Source organism: Micropterus salmoides, unplaced genomic scaffold, assembly GCF_014851395.1.
Source record: "Micropterus salmoides isolate LMB-PRFRI ecotype aquatic unplaced genomic scaffold, ASM1485139v1 Ms_hic_scaffold_1998, whole genome shotgun sequence".
In the NCBI taxonomy this organism is placed as follows: Eukaryota; Metazoa; Chordata; class Actinopteri; order Centrarchiformes; family Centrarchidae; genus Micropterus; species Micropterus salmoides.
The window spans coordinates 2539-28660 of NW_024041148.1; the positions used below are offsets into that span (position 1 = coordinate 2539).

The following is a 26122-nucleotide window of genomic DNA, read 5'->3' on the forward strand; positions in this document are numbered from 1 at the left end:
AACCCATATACTGTAATAACTTAATACCACACCAGCCTCGGGTGCTAGAGGAGAAAACGTCACGTTAGTGAGTCCTCATCTATGTTTTTTATTTTAACGGTGCTATTACTTCCTTTATATTGAAGTGATAAAGTCATATTTGCAGCATAAGCTATTATATAGTCAAAAAGTGGTATACCACTGGTATATGTAATAACTGTCCTTTTTTGTCAAAAGTTGTAAAGAAAGTATGGAAGCATATAAAGCTAAGTATAAAGCTGTGGAGGGCAGGAGTGGATGAACCCAGTAAAAGAGAAATGTACTGGATGCTATAAGAAGTAAAGTGAACGTGCCCGCATCAAGGCAGGGAACATTTGATTGGTCAACACTACACCTGGCATTGTATTGATTCGGTGGTTTTTGCACAAAAAATCTGAGAGCAGAGCAGAAATATGACAGCATCTGTTTCACGAGTACGCAGAAACAGCCTGAGCGCAAGAAGGGCTGAGGCTGGAGCGCAGATATACATAACTGAGTTTAAGCACACATTTAGAGCAAATGCGCAAGCAGAGGCTGTTTGAGTCCAAGGACAGGGTTTTGAGTGAAAGCGTTACAAAATCTGAACTTGAAACCACTAAGTAATGCTCTTAAATCTAGACCACGCTCTTGATGGGAAAATAAACCTGTAATTTGTAGATGTGTAAAAAGATGCAGGCATAGTCAATTTTCCATCAATTTCTATTATATCAGTGAGCTTGTCAAACTTTTGCCACATTTTCATTTTCCATGAAATAATTCTGAAAATTATCAAAAGTTCTACCACACATCCTCTGACAAATTCACGTCTTTTAACACAAATGTCCATTATTTAAAAACAAAACATTTACATCAAAATTCTTTCAAAATTGTGTTAGGCCTATATGTTGTTCAGTCAATTTGGTTGGAGAGCATTCTATAGTTATCTTAATAAGTTGTAAAGCACCACAATCAGGAAAAATTACTAAATGGTCCAATACTACATCTGGCCGCTGTGCAAAATTTCATGACTTTGCTAAATTACATTTAATAAAATCAAATAGGAAGAAGATATGAGAGAAAGAAACAGAACAAAAACCTAATACCTAAATCTTAATTTGAATAATATTTTCAACTTGAACAACATTATTATTGCCAATTAAGCAAATAATAATTAAAGTTTATAAAGTTTCCAAAGCTGAATTCATATTTACAATACTTGGATTTAAATGGAGCTTTTCTGTCAAGGAAACTACTGTTTTTCTGATAATTAGTACCAAATGACATAGTCCAAATCAGGAAACAGTAGAGGAAATTATTCTGAAATTACAGATTTGTAAAATAAAGAGAGGATTGTAATACATCTTAATATATAGTTTGGGGTGCAAGCATTTCGTTTTACAACCCTGTTGTAATATGACAATTAAATGTAGCTTGAACCTTAAACCTTATTTCTCTGTTACACAATTTATTTACTTTGGATGAAATATTTTGGACTGACATTATCATTAAATAGCAACACATGAAAGGGCATTTAAAAGATTAAAAGAGTCAGAGTTTTGCACAAACTTATGCAAAGTTGTAGAATTTGACTCATTTAAAAAGAAATGTTACATAGCCATGGTTGATGGTTCAGAAACAGGTATGGATCAGGTATAAAACAATTTGATAGCAACCTCAAAATTTACAACAAATAAATGAATAAAGGCTACAAAATGGAAACTTATAAACTAATATGTTTATCCGTACATAATTCTATATATCTCCTGCCATGTAACCAGATGAAAACAGACTGATTCTAAGGGGATGGGAGCAGACCGTGTGAAGGCCATGTTGAAATCTATCATGAGAAGAAATGGGGCTACGTTGGAGATAAAGGCTGGAACAGGGCTACTGAAGAAGTGGTGTGCAAAAGCATAAACTGTGGGGAACCTATGGAGGACTTAACAGTGGATGTGAAGTGGCCCTTTGGTAACAGCACAGTCTGGCTCAATGAATTAAAGTGCAATGAAAACCATAAAAATCTGTGGGACTGTGATTTTCCTGGCTGGAACATCAGCTTTTACAAAAAATGGACAGTGAAAAAGATAACATGTAGAAGTAAGCTTAAACTTTTGGTTTTTTTACATTTGTTGAGATACATGTTGTTGAGAAGTACACCTTTGAATAATGATCATGATGATTTTTGGCAGTTTGTTTTATTTGTAATTGACGGTTACTTGTTTTTGCTCTTCTAGATAACATTAGCATAAGCCTGGATGGATATGACTGTGCAGGAGCTGTCCAGTTTTCCATAAATGGGAAAAAAAGTTACTTTTGTGACTTGGGTAAGATTAGGCAACATGCATACAGAACAGGATTCACTGAGTGATTAATGTGAAGTGCAATGTGAAGTACATGAAGTAACTAATATTGATTAACACAGAGTGGCAATACAGCATTTCCTCAATGGGACAGAAATATTTTTTAGAAAAAGGCCAATATGTCTTCATAATGACATTTTGGATCTTGTTTTGTACACACTCTCATTATCCTCGTTCCATTAGCTTCCATACGTACCGTAACGCAACTTCGCTGTTTTGAGTTTGATTATATTTTTCTTCTCCTTTCTAATCTTACCACTTATTTGAGTATCACAGTACTGTGAAATTGTTTAGTACTATGATAATGATATGTAAATATTGTGATTCATTTCACATTAAGGTGAAAGAGAAGCCAATTTTTTGTGCGAAAGCCTCAATTGCAGTGCGTCCAAGGAGATCGTTAAGGAGGAATGGATGGGTTGGAAACACTTACAAAACTCAGAGATGACCCTCAACTGTGCAGGCATTAATGATGTACAAAATCTGTGGCAGTGTGCAAAGCAGGGACCACAAGTATGCAAAAATCCTGTTTCTGTCATATGCAAAGGTAACACACACTCACACATAGTAACTAAGTTTAGTCATTTGTTGCAACATATCAGTGAATTAAGAAAATAGTTTATTTAAACAGGTCATAAAAGACTGCAACTCGAAGGAGATCCATCAAATGTATGTTCTGGGAATTTGCAAACGATGGAAAATGGCAAATGGACTTATAACAACAGCAAATCCAGCCTTAATGTGTGCCAACAAATGAACTGTGGTACTGTTTATAAGCAGACAGGCGATAAAGTGACATGCACAGGTAATTCAACCTTTTAATGTTCAACCACATTTCTCGCACACTTTCTCGCAAGCAACCACATTGTTATTGTATTTCCAGATCAAAACAACATTTTCATCCTGATCTTGTTTTGTCTTTTCTATTATTATTTCAACTGAAACAAATATACATCTAAAAAACAAGCATTTTTATTCACCCTCTATATTACTATATTTTTATTTTCCACAGACAATATTAAAGTAGTTCTAAGGGAAAACAACAATCCCAGCACCTGCTATGGTGCAGTACATATTCAAGTGAATAATTTATCGCTGCCTGTGTGTGGCAACAGCTGGACCGAGAAGAATGCTGAAGTAGTTTGCAAGGAGCTAAACTGCGGGAAGGTGAGTTCTTAGTGTCCAGTTTCAGTGGCACAAACAAAATATTTGTATTTAATGCAGGCCTTTGTAATGTTGTGACAATTGCAGGACGATGCTAAATGTTGTCATCAAAATATCTACATACAATTTACTAACATAAAAAAGGACAGTGAACTAAACACAGGGGTGTATTTTGTTTTAGATCATTATTCATTTAGCTTTTCACTTTCTTGCTAAGCGACGAGCATATTGTCCAAAATGTCAAACTATTCCTTTCAAGTACAGTATTATATCTATGTTTTGAGTTTTATCATTATTATTATTTTTTATTGTTATTGTTAGTTTTGTTTGTTATTGTAGTTTGGTTTATTATTATCTTAGTTTCTCTCTAACTTACTGCTCTTTTTGAGTCAAGCAAAGTTTTCTATTTGACAAAAATGAATGATATCAAAAATGATCTCCTCTAGGTGGTTCCTTTTGATAAGACGAAAAAAACAACAACAACAAGAAGAGGCATAATGGACTATGTGAAATGCTCAGGCGAAGAGTCTTCACTATGGCACTGTAGGGCCAAGCGTGACAAAACACCTTTCACATGTGATTCCATGGCCTACGTAGTCTGTGCAGGTGATGTGTGTGGCGGTGATCCTAGTTTTTATATTAACATTTGTGGCTTTTGAGATTAAAAAATAATACCTGGCCTGACTAACTGGGGATTTCTAAGTTCACTGATGAATGTCAATAAGTACAACTTTACTTTGACATGGTGGAAGCAAAAATGTGACAGCTATGTAATGGCATGCTGTAATACAAAGTTTATGTACAATTACATTTGTTTCTGCCCAAATGTATGCTGTAAGAGCTTTTTATTTAGTATTTCCCTGTGTTTGACAATTCTCTTCCTGTCATGGTGCAGCTAGTATTGACGTGAGATTAGCGGACGGTCCTGGAAAATGCGCTGGGAGAGTAGAGATCAAGCATGAGGGCCAATGGAAAAGAGTCAGAAAAAACAATTGGAAAGAAACCAACTCAGATGCTGTCTGTAGACAACTGAAATGTGGAAATAAAGGAAAATCCAACAGTTCTGAAAAATTCAGTAAGGGTTCAGGTGATTTCCTGGCTCACAAAGTAGACTGCAGTGGAAACGCCGCAAACATAAATGAGTGTTTTGAAAACAAACAACAAAACCAAGAAACCCAACGTGCAGAGGACGAGCCAGTGGGGATAATCTGTGAGGGTGAGTGTTTTTTCAGTTATTCTGTTTTGCCCTTTGACCTTCTCTTGTGGTATGTGACATTGTGGCACATGTGGCATTCTCCAGTTCTATACAGTGACAGTAGAGGTGTTCAATGAAATGTATTAATTCATTAATTTCACCAACTGGGGACAGCAGCTGTAAACGCAATTGATATCACCTCAAAAAATTGTGTGTTGGTTAACATTTTAGCAAACGTTAGTCGTTTAATTACACATCTGGCACAAAGCAACATTGGTGTCCATTTGGTAGTAGGTAATAATTTTGATATGGATAATTCTGTGTGGGTTTGCCAGAACAAGTGACAAGAGCTGGCCTTAGCTATGTTTAACCTGTTTTATTTTAAACTGGCCCCGCCTTCCAAAGGGCTTCTACTGACTTGAAGAATTGAATAATCCACCCACTTTAAGCAGGCCTACTTATTTCACTTAATGTGTCCAGACATGGTGCTGCAACCCCACCAGCCCCTTAAAATTAAACATTCGTAAAATACATCAACTGATAATAAAAAAAAGTGTGATGCAGTCTGCAGACTGGCAGCAGAGCGTGACGTTCTTTGATCCTGAAGTCTAATGTTGCTGCAGTTCTGTGGTTTTTCTTGTTCAAAATGTGCATCTCACATTGGTTTCAATTTCCCAATTGGGATCAAATACATTAATAAAAACTTTGATAGTGGCTGGTGCTAAAACGGATCTCAGTCATGACAGCAACAGCTACTCACATAATCACGTCCTCTTATGTGACTGTGCCTACAAAATAAAAACCCAAGAAAGTTTTTTGCAGCAATGCTTCATTTGGAATTTTACTGAAACGTAAATCCACTGAATAAGAAGTGCAGGAATTTCCTCTGCCTGGAGATGCTGGGGAAATGAAAATAAGCGTCCATAGGTTGATGGATGTGGATCAATCGAAAAAAGCACAATATTCCTATAGTCATTGTTTATATAAAATATAGTGATATAATATTACTATTGATATAATACTTTTATTAGCAATACTACCTTTCTACTACTAATTCACTTTTCAATGGACAAGTTGTCATATTTCTTTTTTATTACACACAGTTACATGCTTCTGTTCTGTGAATTTTATGTTACCAAATTGTATCAATAAAATATGCCCATATTTAAAAATTCCAACAAAATGGAGCACGCTGAAAAAGGTTTTGGTTTTGAAAAAAAATTTCAATCAAAATATCACAGCTCAAAATGTACTCCAAATGCCTGAGCTGAGCATTTAACCGCTCAGGGAAAAACATAACAAAAACAAAACAAACAAATCCAAAATATGTACATATGTTTGTTTAGGTTTTCTGGACTGAAAACAACATTCTTCTTCTTTTCTTTTAACAACCTAGGTCCAGAGTTACAGTTTAATGTTGAAACTACATCTCTACAATTTTCTGAATCTAAAGAAAATTTATGTAATTGCTAACCCTATTCAAGTTTGTGTGGGGGCTTGAGACTATCCCAGCGTACATTGTGAGGGAAAAGGGAGACAGGACAAGTTGCCAGTCTATCACAATTCTAACACTTTCTCTCTTTCCTCCTTTATCTCTGTTAGATCACAAGGTGGTATTTCTGAAGGGAAAAAAGGCCTGTTCTGGCACCGTGGGGATAGAACATGGCACCAAAACCCACTGGCTCTCCGGGTCTAACGAGACATGGAACCAATACTCTGCAAACGCAGTATGTCAGCAGATGCACTGTGGGAAAGCCACCCAGTATAACTTCATCGATAGTAAAATGTTCAAAGAAGGAGTTTGGAAAGAATCTTACAGCTGCTTACCCAACACCAAATCTCTGTTTGAATGTGAAAACAGAACATTGCCATCTAACCACAGTGACACTATTGCCAGTGTGACATGCTCAGGTAATGTAAGGCAGTGTTGAAACTGAAAACTGAAATGCATTATTTATTTGTCATGTCATTTATTTTTGTCACTGGTTGTCCTGTGGTCCAGTTGATGCATTTTACACTATGCTACTGAAATTGGCCTGATAGGGGTGCTTTAAAATTTCTGACTTTTAATGGTCATAGCTACACTATTACTGGCCTGACATGGATACTACAATCAGACTTCTACTCCACTGGTCCATTTTTATAGAAACCTGTCCTGTCTTAGACTGGTTTGAGACATGCTGTAGTTGTGAAATGATCTGCTGATGCAAGTCTGCAAAGATCTTCTTCACCTGTTTTGCTATTTGCTTTTTTGTTGGCACAACAGGAAAAATCAAAATAAACCTGACCAATCAGTGTCATGGGCGCGTCAACGTTTGTGTGAATGAGACATGTGGAGGTGTGTGTGCAGACACCTGGACAGAACAAATGTCTTTGATGCTGTGTAAAAACCTCGGCTGCGGGGATAAAATCCTACGTCTACAAAAAAAGCATGAAATAAGTAACGTGATCATCCAGAGCTTGCACACTACACAGCACACCACCAAAGTGAACCAGTGCAACTTGGTCAGAAGGGCTGAAAATGATGAAGCCTGTAAGAACAACGCAGCCTATGTTGCTTGCTCAGGTAATGGATTGTTTGAAAAATATTTATACGTTCAAAAACATATTTGTAAAAATCTAAAAATATGATCACAATGAGATAGTAATCTGTTTGCTAGATAGTTTGCTGAACATCTCAGAGATTCCAGATAAATCTTGGAAATTTCTTAAATAACAACTTTCTGGCTATACGTCAAGATAATGCAGGATAGGCCAAATAATTTTACACCTTAACAAAAGTCCCTTGAGCGTATCTTTTCACTCCTAAAAATAATTCTTCCAACTTCGTTATAGGTGTGTCCCATCTGAAACAAACTAAAGCTGATGATACACGGGACAGCTTTTTGAGCAATGTTGCTGGGAAATCTTGCACGTGGCAAGTCCGACTATGTTTTGAACAGCGGGGCGGGGTGGCGGGTCAGTGGGGGGAGGAGGGTTACGGTGGTAATCTTTACTCATTACCATTGACGCAACATTGCTCTAAAAGTGTATCAATAGGTTAAGACAACTCTTGAATACAATTAAAACCAAATTTATGTCAAGCAGAGCAGATACACTTTGTAAACTTTGGTCATGTCTCTCTATGAGACTGATTTTCTTAAACTTAAGTTTATCTTTGCACAAAGCTGACATTACTGACTATAATTGTGTATTTTAATCCAGAACCAGATTATTTTTTTCTTGTTTGTGTTATTAAAATAACAAATATCATGAAAAAACAGAAGAATGACAACTCTGTACCTTTCATTGTTTTATTGCAGGTAGTGTCAAGGCCGAAATGTCTTCCAGTAACAAATGTTATGGAAATGTCGTGCTGCACTATGACGACCAGTGGCTCCCTGTGTGTAAGGCTGCTCTTAACGACACGGAAACTCGAAACGCCATCTGTGGGGACCTGAAATGTGGTCATGCTCTCAAGACGATTGACTTTGGACCATCAGTAAGCGGTCAAGTCATTTCAGAAATGAATTGTTCTGCAAACGGCAAGGAGTCATTACAAGCTTGTAATATCACTTCTACCACGAGCACCTGCACTCATGGTTTCCTCAAATGCGCCGGTATGTGTAAAGATTTTGTTTCATATTAGTCACTTTCAAAATGTTTTCATTAACCCTATACTCTGTCACCACACTACCTAATTTGAGATTGCTGAAGTTTTTCTTTGAGCATTCAAGCATATTTGCGACCTTCTATAATGGAAGAGTTCCTTATTTAGTGAAATAAACTATTCGCTTTATTGCCGAGACTTCTTAGATTTAGATTGATACCTCTTTCGTGTCTTTCAGACAACTATGAGGCTAATGCCAGGAGATTATTAGCATAATTTTGCATAAAGACTGGAAGTTGCGGCAAACAGCTAGTTTGGCTCAGTCTAACAATTAATATTTCTTGGCCAGCATTGAAGCCTTCAAGTCACAATCTTTGTGCTAAGCTAAGCTAACTGGCTGCTGGTTGTAGCTTCATATTTAACGTAAAGATGTGAGTGGTGGGCTATCAAATTTCTTATCTTATCTAACAGCAAAAGAACAAATAAGCATATTTCCCAAAATGTTGAACCATTTCTTCAGCAGCAATACAAAACTTTCGTCAAGGTTACACAATTAAAATATAAGCTAATATTTAGACATAACTAACATGTGCAATACTGTGCAATATGCAACTGTTAAATTGGTGGAGGATCACAGTGTAAGCTAATTCTCACAAGTTTGTGTCCTCAGCATGTTATCTGCATCTTGAGTTCCTGCTAATTACATCACGTTTTGTGAGTTTTATGTTTCCCGAATCTTATCTCATCTATCCCTGTTGCTTATCTCAGGCTGGAGTCAGATGGCGGTGGAAGGCGACAAGTCCTGTAGTGGAAATGTGTTGGTTTTCTCAGAAAGAGTAAACATGACAGCTTTTCCCCCTGACAAGTGGACAGACACTAGGGGGGAATAAGTTTTGCCAGGATCTGGAATGTGGCAACTTAAAGTCAAAACAAGACAATTACATTGCAGCAGCAGCAGCGGCTATTTATTGAATGTGAAGGTAAATTTTGTTTATGCAGAATTGCTGTCAAATGATCACACTATCTTTACAGTTGTATCTGAAGCCACCTCATAGTGAAGCACGGACGCCGGAAGCAGGAGAAAACAACTAGCCTGGCTCTGTCCAAAGTTTTAGCAGCTAGCTGTCATGTCTAATAATAAAGTACTAGTTACTGTGGTAGAGGTATCTCAGCAGAATAAGTGTTAGTTATTTTAACCTCCACACACCATGAATCTGGCAGATGCTGGAGAAGTTGAAGAGTTGAATTTTCATAGCTGGCACAAGTACACACTGTATACTTCTTTCAAAGCAAATGATGAATGTGTTGTTCATTCAGGTTTTTTGCATCTTTGCATAAAGGGATATAAGGGTCATTGTTAAATTAACTGATGTGTGGATTAATATAAACCCTGGCAGTATGTGAAATTCTATATTCCACACTTTGTAACTCCCGAGAGCCACATCCTGTAGCACTCACTTTTCACTGTTAATGAGTGTTGTCAGTGGCATTTGTTAACTGTTGATTGTGTGTTTACTTATAGAGTGCTATAACAAGTTTTACAACTGTTAAAGGAACTCTGCTGGTATTTTGCCATTGGAAAAAAATCTGATTAATTTCTTTTTTACTGCTTTTGTTCCTGGTTTTATTTTGTCTTGTTAATTTCCTTCCAAGGTGAGCATAGGGTCAACCTTTCAGACAAGTGCCATGGTGACGTGAAGATAAATGGAGTTGAAGTGTGCGACAGTGACTGGGAAGACTTCCAATACCACTTGGTTTGCCAAGCTCAGGACTGTAGCAACGCTGTTGTTAAAATCCCCAGTGTTAGAAACCCTAATCCAGCTGTGGACTACCATCATGTCAAATGTGAGAAGCACCATTACAAACTTAGCCAGTGCCTTCATTTCAAGGGAAAGTGTAACAGAGAATTGGTATCTGTTTACTGCACTGGTAAGTATGTGTATATTTGTGCTTTCTGTACCATCAAAGATGCAGAATATTCATGTAAAATGTTGAGGTAGCACAGCTGTTCACTGCTTCTTTTAGGGTCAATATTATGCATGTTTACGTGCATTTTCAGGAACTCCCTTAAAAATGTATTTTTCAGGATCTTAACAGCCAACAGTGAAATGGTGAATCCATTCCAATAATTTGTATAACAGAAATAGTTGCTACATTTAGCTCACTGTCTTTTAGCTCCAGCTTCATATTTAACAGACAGATCTGTACATTCTCTTTCACTCCTTGCAAGAAAGCAGATAAGGCTATTTCTTAAATTGTTAAACTCAACACAATTAAACACCATTTCCTAAAGTTGAAGACATGACATTGAATACTTTTTCTATATTTATTTTGCAGAGAATGTCAAGTTCAATACTACAGAAAAATGTGGAGGTCAGATTGAAGTCAATTATCGAAATAAGTGGGAAAAAGTGTGTCCCCTGAATCCATCATTTACCTCTAAATTTAAGGAAATGCTGTGTAAAAACCTTAACTGTGGTGGTCTCGCTCTTAAAATACAGAACAACAACAACAAGAAAACGGTAAGGTCCCACTAATTAATTAATTAATTAAGCCCTCATTTAGCTGTCAGGCATCTCTTTATTCTTTTGAATGGCTATGAAATTGTATTATTCTGAAGACTAAAGTTTAAATTTCAATTTCAAGGACATCTTGGAAACACACCTGCATTGCACAACTGATCACATGGACATCAAACACTGTGTCATCCACGAGCGTTGTTCAAACGTTACACCAGCTGAGATCTACTGTGATGGTAATCAAACATAAATTCTTTCCCAATAAGTCAGGCTGGTTCCTAAAACTTTCATTTAGTTGTTTTTGTGTAAAGCAGAATATTGTATTCTGTAACTAATTAACATATTGTAAAACTAATTTCTTATTTGATTAACATGGCACAGCATAACTAGATGGACGAAGCAGTCCTACTCAGAATGCAGAAAAGGCAACGTGGCTGTGTTTGCTTTCAGGGTATGTGATAAAACTACCGCCCACAGGGCCACCCAGGCCAATCTCCATAGTGCCTATTCTCCTGGGAGTAGGATTACTTTTGGTTCTGGTGATAGTGATTGTTGTGTTTATAAGAATCTTCATTGTCAAGAAAGCCAAGAATGTCTCATGTGAGTATATTATTCTATTACGCTTATCTTCTGTTATTACAACTTCGGTTAAAATTACTGTTCGATACTTTGTTACACTTTTAATGAATTAATTTGTAAAAGGTTTACCATTCCAACAAACAAAATCAATCTACCCAATAATTCTAATCAATCCAGTGTATTGACAAGGTGTACTATAGCCTTTTTACCACAAGAGGCCAGTCTTTCTGCATGTTAATTAAATTAAACTGCTGCTTTTTTCCCCAGCATTTATATTTCAGCTCTTAGAAACCAGTACATCAGTTCTGCTCACCAATGCTAAATAAAACAAACATCTTACATTCATTAAAAAGTCCAAACCTTCTTCAGAGTTGTAAAATGTGCATGTTGTGTGTCCCAACTGTTTTTCTGGCTTTTGTGCTGTCATTTAGTGTTTCATTAAAATGAAACAGTTGTTTATTATATACCAGTAAATGTCTAATGCTTCTTTAATGTAGCGAGAATGTTCCCAAGACAAGAAGTAGAGTTTGAAAGTGGCGACTATGAGGATGTCAAAAGCAAAGAAAATGAAATGGAAGAATCTCATCGTGGCAGTAAGTCTCAAAACATATTCATTCATTTACATTATGTATATAGTAATGTTCTTAAATAATAAATATAGAATAGTGAACCCAATCCCCTTATTACTATATTTATATTATTGTGCTTTTATGTTATTATTACATATATAGTTTATATCATAGTATTTTTTTCTATTATATACTTTCTATTTTTGTATTACTACTATATAGTACATGCATATTTAAACTTGATTTCAAAGTAAAAATAAGCACAGATTCAGAATATGGTGAAAATAGCTTTCATGGCGGAGTTTATTTTAATGGTTTAAGAAGAAGAAGAAGATACTTTATTGTCACATACACATCCATGTAGCAAAATAAATTTTTTCATAATGGAAACACAGGGCTGTGTAATTTGAAATTTAGGGCAATGTGGAAGTATTTGCGAAAATGTTTTGTTTCTGTTGTTCACACAGGGTTCAGATCAGAGGCTGAAGTCATCACAGAGAGTGACACCAGGAGCAATGCCTCATTTTCATACGATGATATTGATGAAGCTGCTGAGGCTCAGCCCCTGACCTCTAAGGCCGCCACTGCTGGTCCCACAGGTGACAATTATATCCATGAGGGCGCCCTCGATCAAAGCAGAGGAAAGCTTTGAATCATCTTTGTCACACTTAAAGGTTCAGTGTGTAATATATATGAGGATCTATTGACAGAAATGCAATATAATATGCATAACTATGTTTTCAGTGGTGTATAAAGACCTTACATTATGCACTGTTGTGTTTTTTATTACCTTAGAATGAGCCATTTCTATCTACATACACTGCGGCTCCTCTTACATGGACATCGCAATGTTGTGCTGCCATGTTTTTACAGTAGACAAAACATTTTGTCAATACGTTTAATATGTAAGAAAAAGAAAAACAACAAGTAGTAGTAGTCAACTGGTTTATTAGAAGTGAGAAAAGACAAATTTGGACAAATATAGGCCCACAGGTATGTTTTAGCACAAGAACACACCGTAACTTCTCCTTTGCTTTGCTTCTCCTGTGCACTTTAAAAGGGAGAGGGTGAACGGTGCATTCATGTGGTGTTGGAATAACAATTGCCACCCTCACCATTAGATGCCACTAAAACTTACACACTGAACCTTTAAATACCAAATCTTGACAAATCCTCGCATTGTCAGCACTCAGCTAATTTTAATATGCTGTTTTTGTCTTTAACAGATGAGGTGACCTATGAGGTGGAAGACCCACAGGAGAATTACGACGACATTGAAACCAGCCCTGAAATCTCTCAGACTAAAGTTGAAGTCCACGACAGCCCCCAAACCACACCTGAAAGTATTGCAGCGGCATCTCCAGCTTTGGTGCAGGAGGATGAGGACTACCTGGTGCCGGGCCATGATGGGTGAGCCAAAACTGGGTTTAAAATCTGCTATAATCAAATCAAATCTGGCAAAGTCGATCACCCCAAATCAAACCCCCTTTTACTCATATGGACAAACAATATAAGAGTAAAGAATCTTTTATGCAGTAGACATTTGCTGAAGTTGTTAAAATAAACTAAATCAAAATTGAGAGCATAAAAATCAGATTGCGTCCCTATATAAAAGCAATTCAAGTGAATGTATGGTTTGAAACTTAAAGATTGTGCAGTTTGTAAATAGGAAAAATTACATTTGTCAGAAAACATAATCTGAGTATGTAATACTAATTTGTGTACCACCCTGTGAGATTTAGTTATCTTTATTTCTTCTTTTACATAAGTGTGTATTATTAATGTAAAATGTGTTGTTGAGGGAAATTTGTGGTAAAATATTTTTTCTCTTGTGATAAAGATTTCACAATGCAAAGATAGTGTCGTGGAAAGGATTTTTATGTTTATATCATTCATTCTAATTATTAGTGCCTGTTGTTGATTTATTGGCTTTTATGAAATGTGCCCAATCACATGTTATTTTCTGATTAAATGTATGCCTACTTTAAAAAAAAAAAATTGATGGATATAGTAGTTGAGCTTCCATGGTTTCCGCAATATTATTTTGCTTGAGTTTGTCAATTTATCTATTAAATGCAATCCATCAATACACCTTTCTATAGTCATAAAATAAGCTCTATAATGCAAAGATATATGTTAAATAAATAAAATAAATAAATGTTACATCAGTCAAACTCCTTGTGTAACACGGCTGATACAGCAAACTCAGGTCATGTTATGACATTGTTACATTGCATATTTTATGTGTTTATGAGCTTTGTAAGAATGTTTAACCATGTTTTTAAGGAATAGATGCCAAGACTTAGATGAGAAGATTTATACCACTCTCATATCTGAACAGTAAATATGAAATTACAGCCAAAAGTTATTTTTACATAGCACAAAGACTGCAAACAGAGGGACACAGCTAGCCCGGCTCTTTCCAAAGGTAAGAAAAGACACCCAGAAGCATGTCTGAAGCTCACTGATTAATACATTTTATCTAGTTTGTTAAATTTGGACAAAACCACAGTCAAATCAAGAAGTTTTACAGCGGGTTATGTGCGAGACTATTCCTCGACAATGTGTTGTCTTCAGTGTTTGTAAGGTATCAATCTTCTCATTTAACTCTCTGCAAGAAAGCAAATACATGTAATTCCCAAAATGTCAAAATATTCCTATTTATCATGAATATAATGTTCAGTTAGCCATGAATGTCATCTTTATCGTTTGTCTTCAACAACACTGTAGGTGTTGTAAAGTACTTACTAAACTTGTATTTACTAAACTGATTAAAAAACAGTAAATAATAGTAATAGTTAACTGTCTCTTTTATGATCTCTTTCATATTTAAATTCAGTCAGTGCATCATACCATCATCTGTGCAGCAATTACTGTAACTTGTGACATTGGAACAATGAATAGCACTGCTTCAAAATGGATATGTACACCTATAGTGTGTGAGCCTTAAGTTAATGATTTACTGGGACTTTGTATGACCACTTTTAGATTTTATCCTCTACTTACAGCTAATGATGCCTCTGAGACTCCTGGGTTTTAGAAATGGCTCAGATGTTGAGTATCAAACTGTATGTTATATAAGTCATATATAGTTTGATACACAGCACAACAAGCCATTTTCTTCACAGCACATCGTTTGTACTCAAGATTGCCTGAAATGTACTGCTGATCTCATCAAGTAGTAAACATTTTGAATTTAGTTTTATCTCCATGCTGTTTTAGATTTTTTATAATCACTTAAACATACTCATAGACCACTTAAACCCAAGGTCAAGACATCGAGAGAGAGAGAGAGAGAGAGGGAGAGAGAGAGGGAGAGAGAGAGCGCAGCTGCTCACAACAAATGTTAACATGGGTAAGGCCAATCCAAAAGGGACTGACAGACATACTGGTGCTGCTTTTAAGAGATTGACAGACTTGCTAGGGCCTCACATGTTTTGTCAGGAGTTAGGCAAGGGCCACTAAGATCACAGAACGAACGATACACCCAAAGGGATTAATTTGTATGCAGCAGCCCCTCGTATGATATGTAAACATCACACCCAGTCTCGTTGTCAGAGGCCTTGCTGAGGGATCATGATGTAGGATTAGGTCTGCTGTGTGGCTGAAGCTGAAATAGATACAGCACAGATTTTCTGTTCTGTCTCAGTTGCCACTTCGTCACAGCAGGGCCCAGTGGGGCTTGCATGACCTGGGTGACCATAAAAGGCCTAAGCGCCGTGTTGTTTTATATGAATTTGTAACAGGAAATCCTCTTTGTTTACAATAGAAATGATTTCTGTTGATAACAAGGCAGCACTCTGGATAAAGCAGTGCTCTGCAGAATCCTTGTTTCTGTGATCCTCTGACCCTCTTTCTCCTGGCATTATAATATCACACTGATGTTTAACCTATTAACTTCAAATCATGTTTAACATATCATTTTCCAAAGGATACCACCGTTTTTAGCAACGCTAGCTGCAGAGCTCTGGGAATAACAGTGTTAGCCAGTTGGTCAGTCCATCACTTTGGTCCAGAGTGAAATTTCATCAAGTATTGGATGGATTCACATGCACTCTCATCGTCTCCAGAGGATGAAATCCTACTCACTTTTTCTCTATCACCATCATGAGGTTCGCATTTTTAGTTAAAATGTCGCAACACACATGTTCCACTCAGGTTCAGTTGCAATAACTTGAAACTGACTAACTGATCTCTTAACTCTTGATCTAACCATCCAAATCAAATGTCTTTGGCCAGTAGATGTAATTTGTTCACATCTTTCGTTTATGATCAAATACATGCAAAACAAATATCATTCCCAACAGCCTTACTGCCTGTACTGTGCTAAATAGCAAATGTTAGCATGCTAATGGTGTGTTCCATTTGACATGGAAAGTAGGAATTTCCAAGTTCAAGCAGGAAATTTCAACAGGAACGCCACCTCGGATTTCCAACTTGGAATGTCGGCAGAACCTCACCAACCCCGACCTCAAAATCCAAGATGGCTGCTACCGGAATCAACCAAGGGTGTAAGCGAGGTTTGGAACAGTGAAGCCGACCAAAGCCTACATGGAAGGTTCCACGGAGATCAGGGGAGGCTTACTGAATGGAAATAAAACAATATTACATTACTTATTGCATTAATTATCAAAAGGAGATCACATAGAGTAGCCTACATGTGTGAAAGTTCAGAGATACAGTAGTTTTGGGGAACTGTTTTCCCCCATCAGAGTCACTAATAAATGGCTTAGGACAGGCCTTTTTAAAACTATTTGGTGTAGTCAGAAGAACAGCAATATTAGGCTATTGTTGAGTGTCTATGGGATCAGATAATATAATCATGATCTCAAAGACATCAAGGAATTCCCCAAGCTTTGTCAGAGGAGAGGCCCGCAGTCTCAGACTTTAAAAACCCCTAGCTTAAATTATAAATTCTCCGTGAATCTAAAAGAACTACTTGGCCATCAGTGACACTGTCTTGGTTGTTTGACAGGTGAGCCTTGTATGTGGGCTGATTAAACACGATCCGAGTCAGACAATCACAGCCAAAAGACTTTTTGTTGGCGCAGCATAGTGCAGCTATGCAGCTATCAGAATTACGGTGTTTCTGCCGTTGCTCTTTGTCATTAAACCACGCTTATGCTGCAAGATTGTGCGCAGTAGGCAATGGTGCCAACAGGAAGTAGCCCTGTAGTAGTATTATTATATATAATAATAGTAGTATTATATTGTTCCAAAATTGGCTTCACTGCCCTCTCTTCAAACCTGGAGTGTGCGGTATCTTTGTCCAGTAATATCCAGTCTATGGAATCAACAGAAGTGGAAGCTGTAGTACATACTGTTTATCATACATATTTGTGTCTCATTAAATCAGCCATACACACAGTCCTGTCCAATTTATATCTGTAGGCATGTTGCAATGGTGTTTGTATGTGCAAAATACCACATTGTTATCAGCTGATATTGCTTACAAATGCCAGAGGTATCAATCTTTGTTTTCCAACTTAAATCTGTTATTCAACTGGTAACATGCTGGTAACATGGTAAACATTTTATCTGCTAAATGTCAGCATGTGAGCATTATCATTGTTAGCATTTAGTATGCTGATATTAGCATTTAGCTCAAATTACCACTAGCACAAATTCCATTTCTGTTAACATTGTGCTTGGTTTCAGTTCCGTTTTATAGATTGCTGTAGGTTAGATGGCAATATGGTAATATTTAAAATAATGCAGCAAGGCTTGTAGGTAGCAATAGAGGAAGTGAGGCTACTTTCTATTTTATGCATCTAAATATTTTGAGGCATTCATATGCACAGAAATTTTTAATTATCAGAATATACAATCAGGGCTAATAAAATCAATCAGGATATGAGATTCTTATTCATGGAAGACCTTTGACACACCTTTATCTTATGGTCTCTTTATTATATTCCTTTTGGAAATAATGTGGGTATTAATGTTTACAACATTAAGAAATGTTCATGGGTTTCTCACAGGCAATTGTGTCAGAAGTCATAAATGGTACTAAATCATAAATAAAGAATCATTAGAGTTTTAACGTTCTCAGATTTCATGCTGGAGGAGGATGCACATCAGCCTGAGAGATTTTGAGAACTGGGCAACCCAAATGTTGTGATTATTAAACTGATGAAATGGGCCCCTATTTATCAAGCTTCTCAGAATTACTCATAAGAACTGACAAAAATTCTTGTCTCAAAGCTGTGCTTAAAACTTAGTTATCAAGAATCATAGTCCTAATTTGAGTGAAGTGTAGGACTAAATCTTAAGTGTCAGTCTTAGTGCTGATTTACAACACTTTGCTGTGCTGCAAACAGGTTTTGGATGACAATGTCGCCAGGGACCAATCACTGAAGAGATTTCCTTATTTAAGAATATTCTCAGATAAATTCACATTGAATGGTGAAATTCCTAAGAGGAGTTTATATTCAACACACATTTAACAATAAAGAATTTTCAACATAAGACATATAGGCCTACGCATTAATAAATGAAAGATTTAAAACAGTCTATCTTTATATGAGCGCCATCAAATGCGCCTACTGCTCCTGTATTGTGGCTATTTGCATGAACTGTGTTTGCTTCTGTCGGATTAGGGGGGGTGTTGTTGGGAAGTCGATGAAACGCGTGACAGTGTGTGGAGCTGTAAGTGCTAAACTTGTTTCCATAATTATTCTGCTGATTGATGGTTGAGACGGGCCAAAATCATCAGCATTGCTGCGTTTGTCCTGTGGTAAATAAACGAAGCGTCATCATCAACTTCAATTTAACTGAAAACGCGTTACTGCGTAAAGTCAGTGGTGAGATGACGTCCCTCACCAACTCGCTGACAAAGTTTATGCCTGCGCTGTCCGACCCCGTCTTATTAACTGCGCGACGTCAGAATTCTTCCTCTCCTCTCTGCACGTCTCTGTCTCCACAGCGCCATCACAAGCCCTACTGGCCTCTCCTAACCACATGAGAGACCTCTCGAGCTGTCTTAAAGAACTGGGAGAGTAAGAGTGATAATTTGATAACTTGCATTTATTCTTAAGTTAAAAAGTAGGAGTAAATTTCATGAATTCTCAGCACGTAAGACTAAAATGGCACTTTGAGAAGCTTGATAAATACGGACCCTGATCTATAAAGCATTAGTGAATCATTTATATCATAGGGTTAGGTCCACAATCTTTCCAGTTTTCCGTGTTATCTGTAACCCCGGCTGGAAATCAACGGCCAGAAATGGCCATTTCCAGGACATGTGTACGCCACAGTGAGTGATGATTTACTAATGTGTAAAGTACTCAAGTATCAGAAACATGACAGCCATATAGATAAGTTAAAGGGGAAAGTCAGTAACCACTGTGCCTTTAATAACAGCATGAAATGATCTTTATTTGGCATGCAAAGGAAATCATGTGATGATAAGCGTCTCGGGTAGATGTAGTTTCATGGAAATTATACTTCGCTTATCAGTTAAGTATATCATTAAGAGTTTGTACTGGTACATTTATCAGGAAATAACAATCTCTCTCTCATGTGCAAAAAAGTGTGTTTGTGTGTACGTATATGTATTTTTAAAGCATATTTAAGCTCTTTTTGTGAGGCAAGACTCTGGCCGAAAGTCCAGTGAATATTGTAATGCCTTATTACACACAGTAGGTATGCAAAAATCTTTTTAAACACTGGGTCTGTTATGTGTGTGAATGCCAGCTCAGACAGTTGGTGAGTCAAATGCCAGCACAGGCTTTGCTGTTGGATTTACCTTGGCTGTATTGGTGTTTGCATGACAAGCCTGGGTGTACAGTCGGGCCCAGGGGTCAGCTGAAAGATGACCCTGGTTAGCGTCGTGCCCTAAATATGCTGTTAAGCATGAGGGGACCGAGAAGGTTCAGGCCCTGGGCCAAGTTTGGGTCTGTCCTCTTGGAGGCTGCAGATTGCCAAGAGATTATTCAATGTAAAGGGACTGAAGAAGGTCAGTAAGTAGGTGGAGGGGGGGCTATTTTACTTTCTATCTGCATTTTGCAATGTCATGTGAACTGCGTGGAGGATATGGTAAGAACTGTCATCACTTGTGCACACTGCAATACTGATTTTAATATATCTTTTACTTTTATATGTATTTTGTATAGATTTTCTGCGATTAATTGCATTGTTTGAAAATTGAATAATGAATTCTAAAGTAGTGTATTGTGCACTTTTAATTTAAACTGCTGTATACACAAAAGTGCAATAACATGTGCAAACACACTAAAAAACTAAGGTGCTTTTTAACAGCAGTATTCCCTTTGCACAGTAGCAATAAAATATTTCTTGCAGATCTCAACTTTAAACATTAATGTAATCAAATCAAATGTAAAATCAAAGCTATTTAACACTTCCAGGGCATTACCTTTTATAGTCCAGAGCCACGATCATAACATCATAACAGGCACCTTCTGAGGAACCGGTTCACATATATAAATCTGTTTTCTTGTTTGTTTGTTTTTCTACACAGGTATCAGCTTAAACATTTTTCTTTTATCAGGGAACAGCATAAACAGTCTATGTTCAGTAGCAAGTGTCCCTGTTATACTGAGTAGAGAATCTATTACTGTTTACTAAATAGGACATCATCAGGAGGGAATTCACCTGGCAGAGCATCCCCGCAAAACTAGATGTAGGCCTATCAGGTAAAGTTATGTAGCCTATAATTTTAAATGAACTTAAATAGGCTACAGCTGTGTAGCGCACGGAAGCTGTTGCCATGATTACTCTCCATAGAGCATCTGCCATTTACTCGCAGAGCACTTGTCTCCCTGTCTGTCTGATCACCAGAGTAAAGAGCGACCCCGTGGGGCCAAGCGACTACGTTGTGATTTTAAGAACGTTCCTAAGACCGACATCTTCCCCAATACTAATCACGCTGCAGTCATCAATCTGCAGCTACACACTGCATGATCTGCAATCATGCAGTGTGTAGCTATCCACTTCACTATGGCATTTGATCGCTTGTTTATCTACTTCTCCTACGCGCTGCGTCCAGCGTAGTCTGCCGAAGCCTCCCTCCGCTGCTTGTTTGGGTGGCTGATTTGCAGGCTGATCAACATCCCACCCTTCCTCTGACCCAGGGTTTGACTGTATGTGTATTCAGAGCCGGTGAGCAGCAGATTTTCAAAATAACAACGATAATAATAATAAAACCTGCGTTAACGTGAGATAAAAAAATTGTCGGTTATAATTGATTAATGCGTTAACACGATAATAACACGTTAACGTGCCCAGCCCTAATAATTTGTAATTAAATCTTTGACTTTGTAAAAAAAAAAAAAGGTTGGTTGTACTGATTTTTACATTTTTTTTTAAATTATAACAAAAACAATGAAGATATTACAATATAACAAAAAGTTATAAATGGGAAAATATTTGGCTTTCATAAAATGTCAATATATCAGTATATCATGAATATGCATACATGTATCTATCTATCTAGAATCTATCTAGAATTATCTATTGCGAGAAAAAGAAGCCCTTTTGTAAAATCCCATCTATTCCATATATCAAAGATAAATGAAAATGATCTCAGTAAACAATCCACTGTTATTTAGTTGCAATATTTATTAGTTTGTGCAGCAACAGAGAGGAAACCTAAGAATTGAACTGCTCTTTGCGATACTTGACACAACAGTGGCATCCAGAGCAAAAAGTTAGAATATGCAGCAATCTGTCAGGCAATAAACAAGCATGTGCTGCATGGTGCTTGCAGATCACAGTAATATTTGGAAACACATGCTGAATGGTACAAATATTATTCTTATACTTGCTGTCCACAAAACCCTGTGTTACTTCCTCTGCGCCCCTATCATTTCATGCAGTTGCACTATCCAGTACAATAAACATGTAAATCATCACATCAAGGCAAATCTGAAGGGTTGATCCAAATGCTGGTAACACAACTAAAAAGTTAGCAGTTTATATTTGCAAAAAACAATGTTGCTTTTAAGTCACAAGACACAAAATGTAATGGGTTCATGTCCAGGACAGCCTAACATAAGTATGTTATAGCTTTGGAAATTCATTCTTATAGCACTTTTTAACATTTTCTTAGAACAGAGCAGGAGCGTAAAGCAAAATAAAGCGACTTTGTTTTTAAAAAGCGAGGTCTAGTTAGATATTTCGACTATCAGGGAGAAAGTGTGAAAATCAAAAAAAAGTCTGTTATACTGCAGGCTAATTTTTTACCTTCGTTTTACCTTAGTCAGCGTCTCTCCCTCTCCTCTCGTACCGTGCAGGCAGAAGTGAGAGAGTAAGCTTTCTGTTTAAAATGTTAAAGTTTAAAGCCATGACATCCTCAATCATATCATCATGGTTATTTATTCAAACTTTTGAAAGTTCTCTCCTGGGCCACAGAAGACATATTGTTTTTACTCAGGTAAACTATCTGGTTTAATGTTTTATATTGTATATTTTACATTCTGGCAAGGCATACAAAAGCTATGGATAATACACAAATGCAGTCTGTTAGTTCGTATTAGGCTCATCCTCCATCTCGCCATTCCCAGGATTATTCCCAGAGGCACTGACTTTTTCTGCTGTCTGCTGCTGCCCAATCCCATGTAACTTCTTGAGCCAGTCCTTTTCCACATACTGTCTCACTTCCCCCACTGTGCACCTCTTTCCTGCTTCCAGAGCCAAGAGCTTACCAAACATCTCCATGGCTTCTGGTGTGAACCTTTTCCACAAAGGGGGAATGTCTTCCTCGTTTTTATGTCTTTCCTCTGTTCTACACCAGTCTGCAAACTCCTGGTAGAAGTCATCCGAGTCTAAGCAGTGCTCCCAGGGGAAGTAGCCCGTAAGGATGCAGAAGATGACCACCCCGAAGGCCCAGGTGTCCAGGCTTGGCTCCACACTAAGTGGAGGAGCAGTCACTTCTTTCTGGCCACCCAGCAGGGCCACGGTACAAAGTTCTGGGGCCATGTAGGGCAGGGTTCCTGTGATGAAGCGTATCAGAGTGCCTCTCTTCTGGGCCAGGCCAAAGTCTGCCAGCTTTACCTGGCAACAGTGATGGTCCAACAGGAGGATGTTTTCAGGCTTGACATCACGGTGGACCAAGCCATGGCTGTGGATGAATTCCAAAGCACTGGCGATCTGGAGGACACAACGTTTTACTGAAGATTCTGGGATACCCACCTAGAAAAATCGGTCAAAGCAGGGATAGGGCTTTTTATTTCATTTGCAAAGGTGTCAGAATAAAAAGTGATGACATTTAGCACTCATCACAAAGCACTGCATTACGAAAGAAATCTGTATTGCAATGAGCGTCTGGACCTCATGAATTCTGGATTTGGACAGTAGTAGGCACTAGTGGACTTCATTGGAGCGCCTGCTAAATCTGTTGTCTGACTTTGCAAGGGCAGTGAGGTCTGGACATTTGGATTCAGCCAAAACATTTCCGACCATACTATGCATGCCTTTGTTTTATAGCAACACTAGTGGCATGGCTCTAGGGCTGTTAATGTTCATGTGTCGGTTAGCAATAGGTTGAATTGCTATGGAAGTTGGGACAGCCATTCAACATACTGACTTTAGTGATCCTTTCACATTTCCTCTAGCGCCACCTTGAGGTTGAATTTTTTTTTTTTCCAGTGAAAAGTCTCAAGAACTCTTGGGTCTATCCAAGAGTTGCTGTGAACTTTGGCACATTTGGTATTCCTGGTGCCCACAGGATAAATCCTAATAATTTTGGTAGTGCCATCATCAGATCAAAATGTTCAGCATGTTAGCATTCTGACATGAGCATGTATCTCAAAGCACCAGTGTACGAAAATACAATCTTATCAAGGCTAACGTTGCTTTATTCTGAGTTTCTTAGTCTTATGTTGCCAATGTCTGACATTTGGCTCACCTTTGGCTGGATGACAGCAAACAGGTCTCTCCCAATGACAAGCTCCTGGGCAAAGCAGTAGTGCTCATTAGAGTGGAAGGCAATGCCAAAGAGGCCCACGATGCAGGGGTGGCAGGACAGGTGTAAGGAGATGCAGTACTCTCGCAGAAAGCCCTGTAGCTTAGTGGAGGCTTTGGGCATCACTTTCAAGGCCATGGGAGTCCCTGCAGATTATCCATACTTTTTATTTTCACTGTTCTTGCACATCTCAGCTAATGTAAAATATTTTATGATACAGAGAAACTCTCGATTGAAGTGCAGTCATACCCCTGAAGCGATGTGTGACCAGCAGCACTTTGCCGTATTTCCCCCGGCCAATCTCCTTGATGATGTTGAAGTGTTCCTGGATCTCCAGCTGATTGAGGCTCTGTGCCGTCAGCTCCATCAACTCGTCAATTAGGTTGCCATCAGCGAGACCCAGCTCAATCATCTTTACCCACACACACACACACACATACACACACACACACGCACACAGGGCAAAACCAACACACATACACACTTAATAACATGGTATAATTATAATTTCTTCTTTACCAGTAAGTAATGATTGCGTCCTGGTCTGGTTGACCTGATATGTAATTTCTCAGTTATAGATTCTATATACACAATTGTGTGAACTATACAGTGTGTGTAAAAGATAAAGAACTTATAGAAAATACATTATAATATATATATTATAAATATATATTATATTAATTTATAAGTTTTCATTTATGTAATATCCTGTCTTATATATACTGTAAGTTTCTGTTATGTTATTTAAAAGATTTGGTGACAAAATCATTCACTACATTGATCCTTCAACCATTGTTGGCATCCTGGTGGCCTAGTGGGTAAGATGTGTACCATCTAACTGCAGTGCCCCCCAATTGGAGCACCAAGGATGAAAGGAAACACAAGAACAGCAGGCTTACTTCCATTTTTATCTTCATTATTGCATATAATAGTGTGAATACTTATTCTTTCTTTCTATTTTCCTCTCTTTATTTCTGTTTCACCATACATAGTCAACTACAGACCATGTCTTTGTTTCTACTGCCCGCTTTGGCAAACACTTTTGTAGCCACAACAGAGACACAAGAAATTAGGATGTTGAACTCTTGAACCTCTGTCTATCCTTAACCTTGTCCAGCATTTTGTCCTCTGCTAATTGGACTATTTTTTAGTTTGCCATATTTTAAACTTTTCACTGCACATATAGCTATTGTATATGATAAATAAAACCTTCAATCCTTAATTTCTTGAATAAAAAAAAATAATGTGCATATAAAATCTGGAAAGACAGACGATTAAGTATTCATTTGTACATACTTGAAAAAAACAACTATTTATTTCTCTTTACTATTACCAGAAGTAGCATAATAGCATTAAATAGTAGCAGTATTGGATATAACTTCATATTAAACAAAATTAGATACTGATCATTTTCAAGTCTTACCTTTTTTTCCGTAGGTTCCCAACACAGTCACTGGAGTCTGAAAACAGGCCAACCAAACACACAAAAATGTCTTGCACACACTCACACCGCCATGCTTACATCTGACAAATTTGCAAATCAATTTACTGTGGAAGTGCAGGTTGAATTTCTGTCCTTTCCGTCCTCCACCTTTACTGCTGCTGCTGCAAAGATCAATGTGCTGAGTGGACCTGAGAGCTTTTCACTGGCCAGCACGCAACTCTGCTCTCAAAAGCTGCGATGGGGACAGAGCCCACTTTGACAGCTGATTAGCTGCCTCTGCAAAGGGCACACACACACACACACACACACACACACACTGGCCTACATACAGCCTGATCAGCTACACACGTGCATATCTTTGTACGTATATGTAATGCATATGCATTCAGAAAACACCGACATGAAGTTCCACAGTCACTACTGTATATGGCAACGTGGTCTCCAGATTTATGAGTCTGTCATTACTAACGTGAACATGTACACACACAATAGATTCAGATGTGCCTCTGTGACCCACAGCCTCCCCTCAGTGATCCCACCACTTTATATTAATGTCTCTGCTTACAGTACTGCCTGAAATTAGCATACCTGTCACACACATGGTGATTTTGGCCTTTCAACACAGATGCTAAATCTACACAGGTCCTGCAGGAGTGTCAGACTTATCCTGTCTGTCTGTTTAAGACTTTTGTGATTACTGTGCTGGATTAAATAAATAGTACAGACACTTACTTGCCACTAGAAATAAAAGATGTTATATTTTGTTTCTCTATTTTCGAATGC

The 26122-nt window shown here is 37.7% G+C and overlaps 2 protein-coding genes across 2 annotated transcripts; one reads left to right on the forward strand and one right to left on the reverse strand.

Moving 5' to 3' along the window:
* Window positions 1–1614: 1614 nt before the first annotated feature.
* On the forward strand, window positions 1615–14774 carry LOC119911269 (scavenger receptor cysteine-rich type 1 protein M160-like). The gene is made up of 18 exons (XM_038730079.1): window positions 1615–1636; window positions 1798–2094; window positions 2232–2321; window positions 2698–2904; window positions 2989–3162; window positions 3370–3524; window positions 3968–4127; window positions 4417–4737; window positions 6319–6627; window positions 6983–7282; window positions 8019–8315; window positions 9959–10234; window positions 10643–10827; window positions 10952–11060; window positions 11275–11424; window positions 11901–11996; window positions 12440–12613; window positions 13199–14774. Exons 1-18 carry the CDS (start codon window positions 1615–1617, stop codon window positions 13384–13386), a joined length of 3510 nt encoding a protein of 1169 aa, XP_038586007.1. The 3' UTR covers window positions 13387–14774.
* Window positions 14775–22406: 7632 nt separating this feature from the next.
* LOC119911268 (serine/threonine-protein kinase SBK1-like) lies at window positions 22407–25631 on the reverse strand. The gene is made up of 4 exons (XM_038730078.1): window positions 25319–25631; window positions 24145–24307; window positions 23839–24041; window positions 22407–23123 (listed from the first exon to the last, which is right to left on the reverse strand). The coding sequence occupies exons 2-4, from the start codon at window positions 24305–24307 to the stop codon at window positions 22455–22457; spliced, it is 1035 nt and encodes a 344-aa protein (XP_038586006.1). The 5' UTR covers window positions 25319–25631; the 3' UTR covers window positions 22407–22454.
* Window positions 25632–26122: the final 491 nt, after the last annotated feature.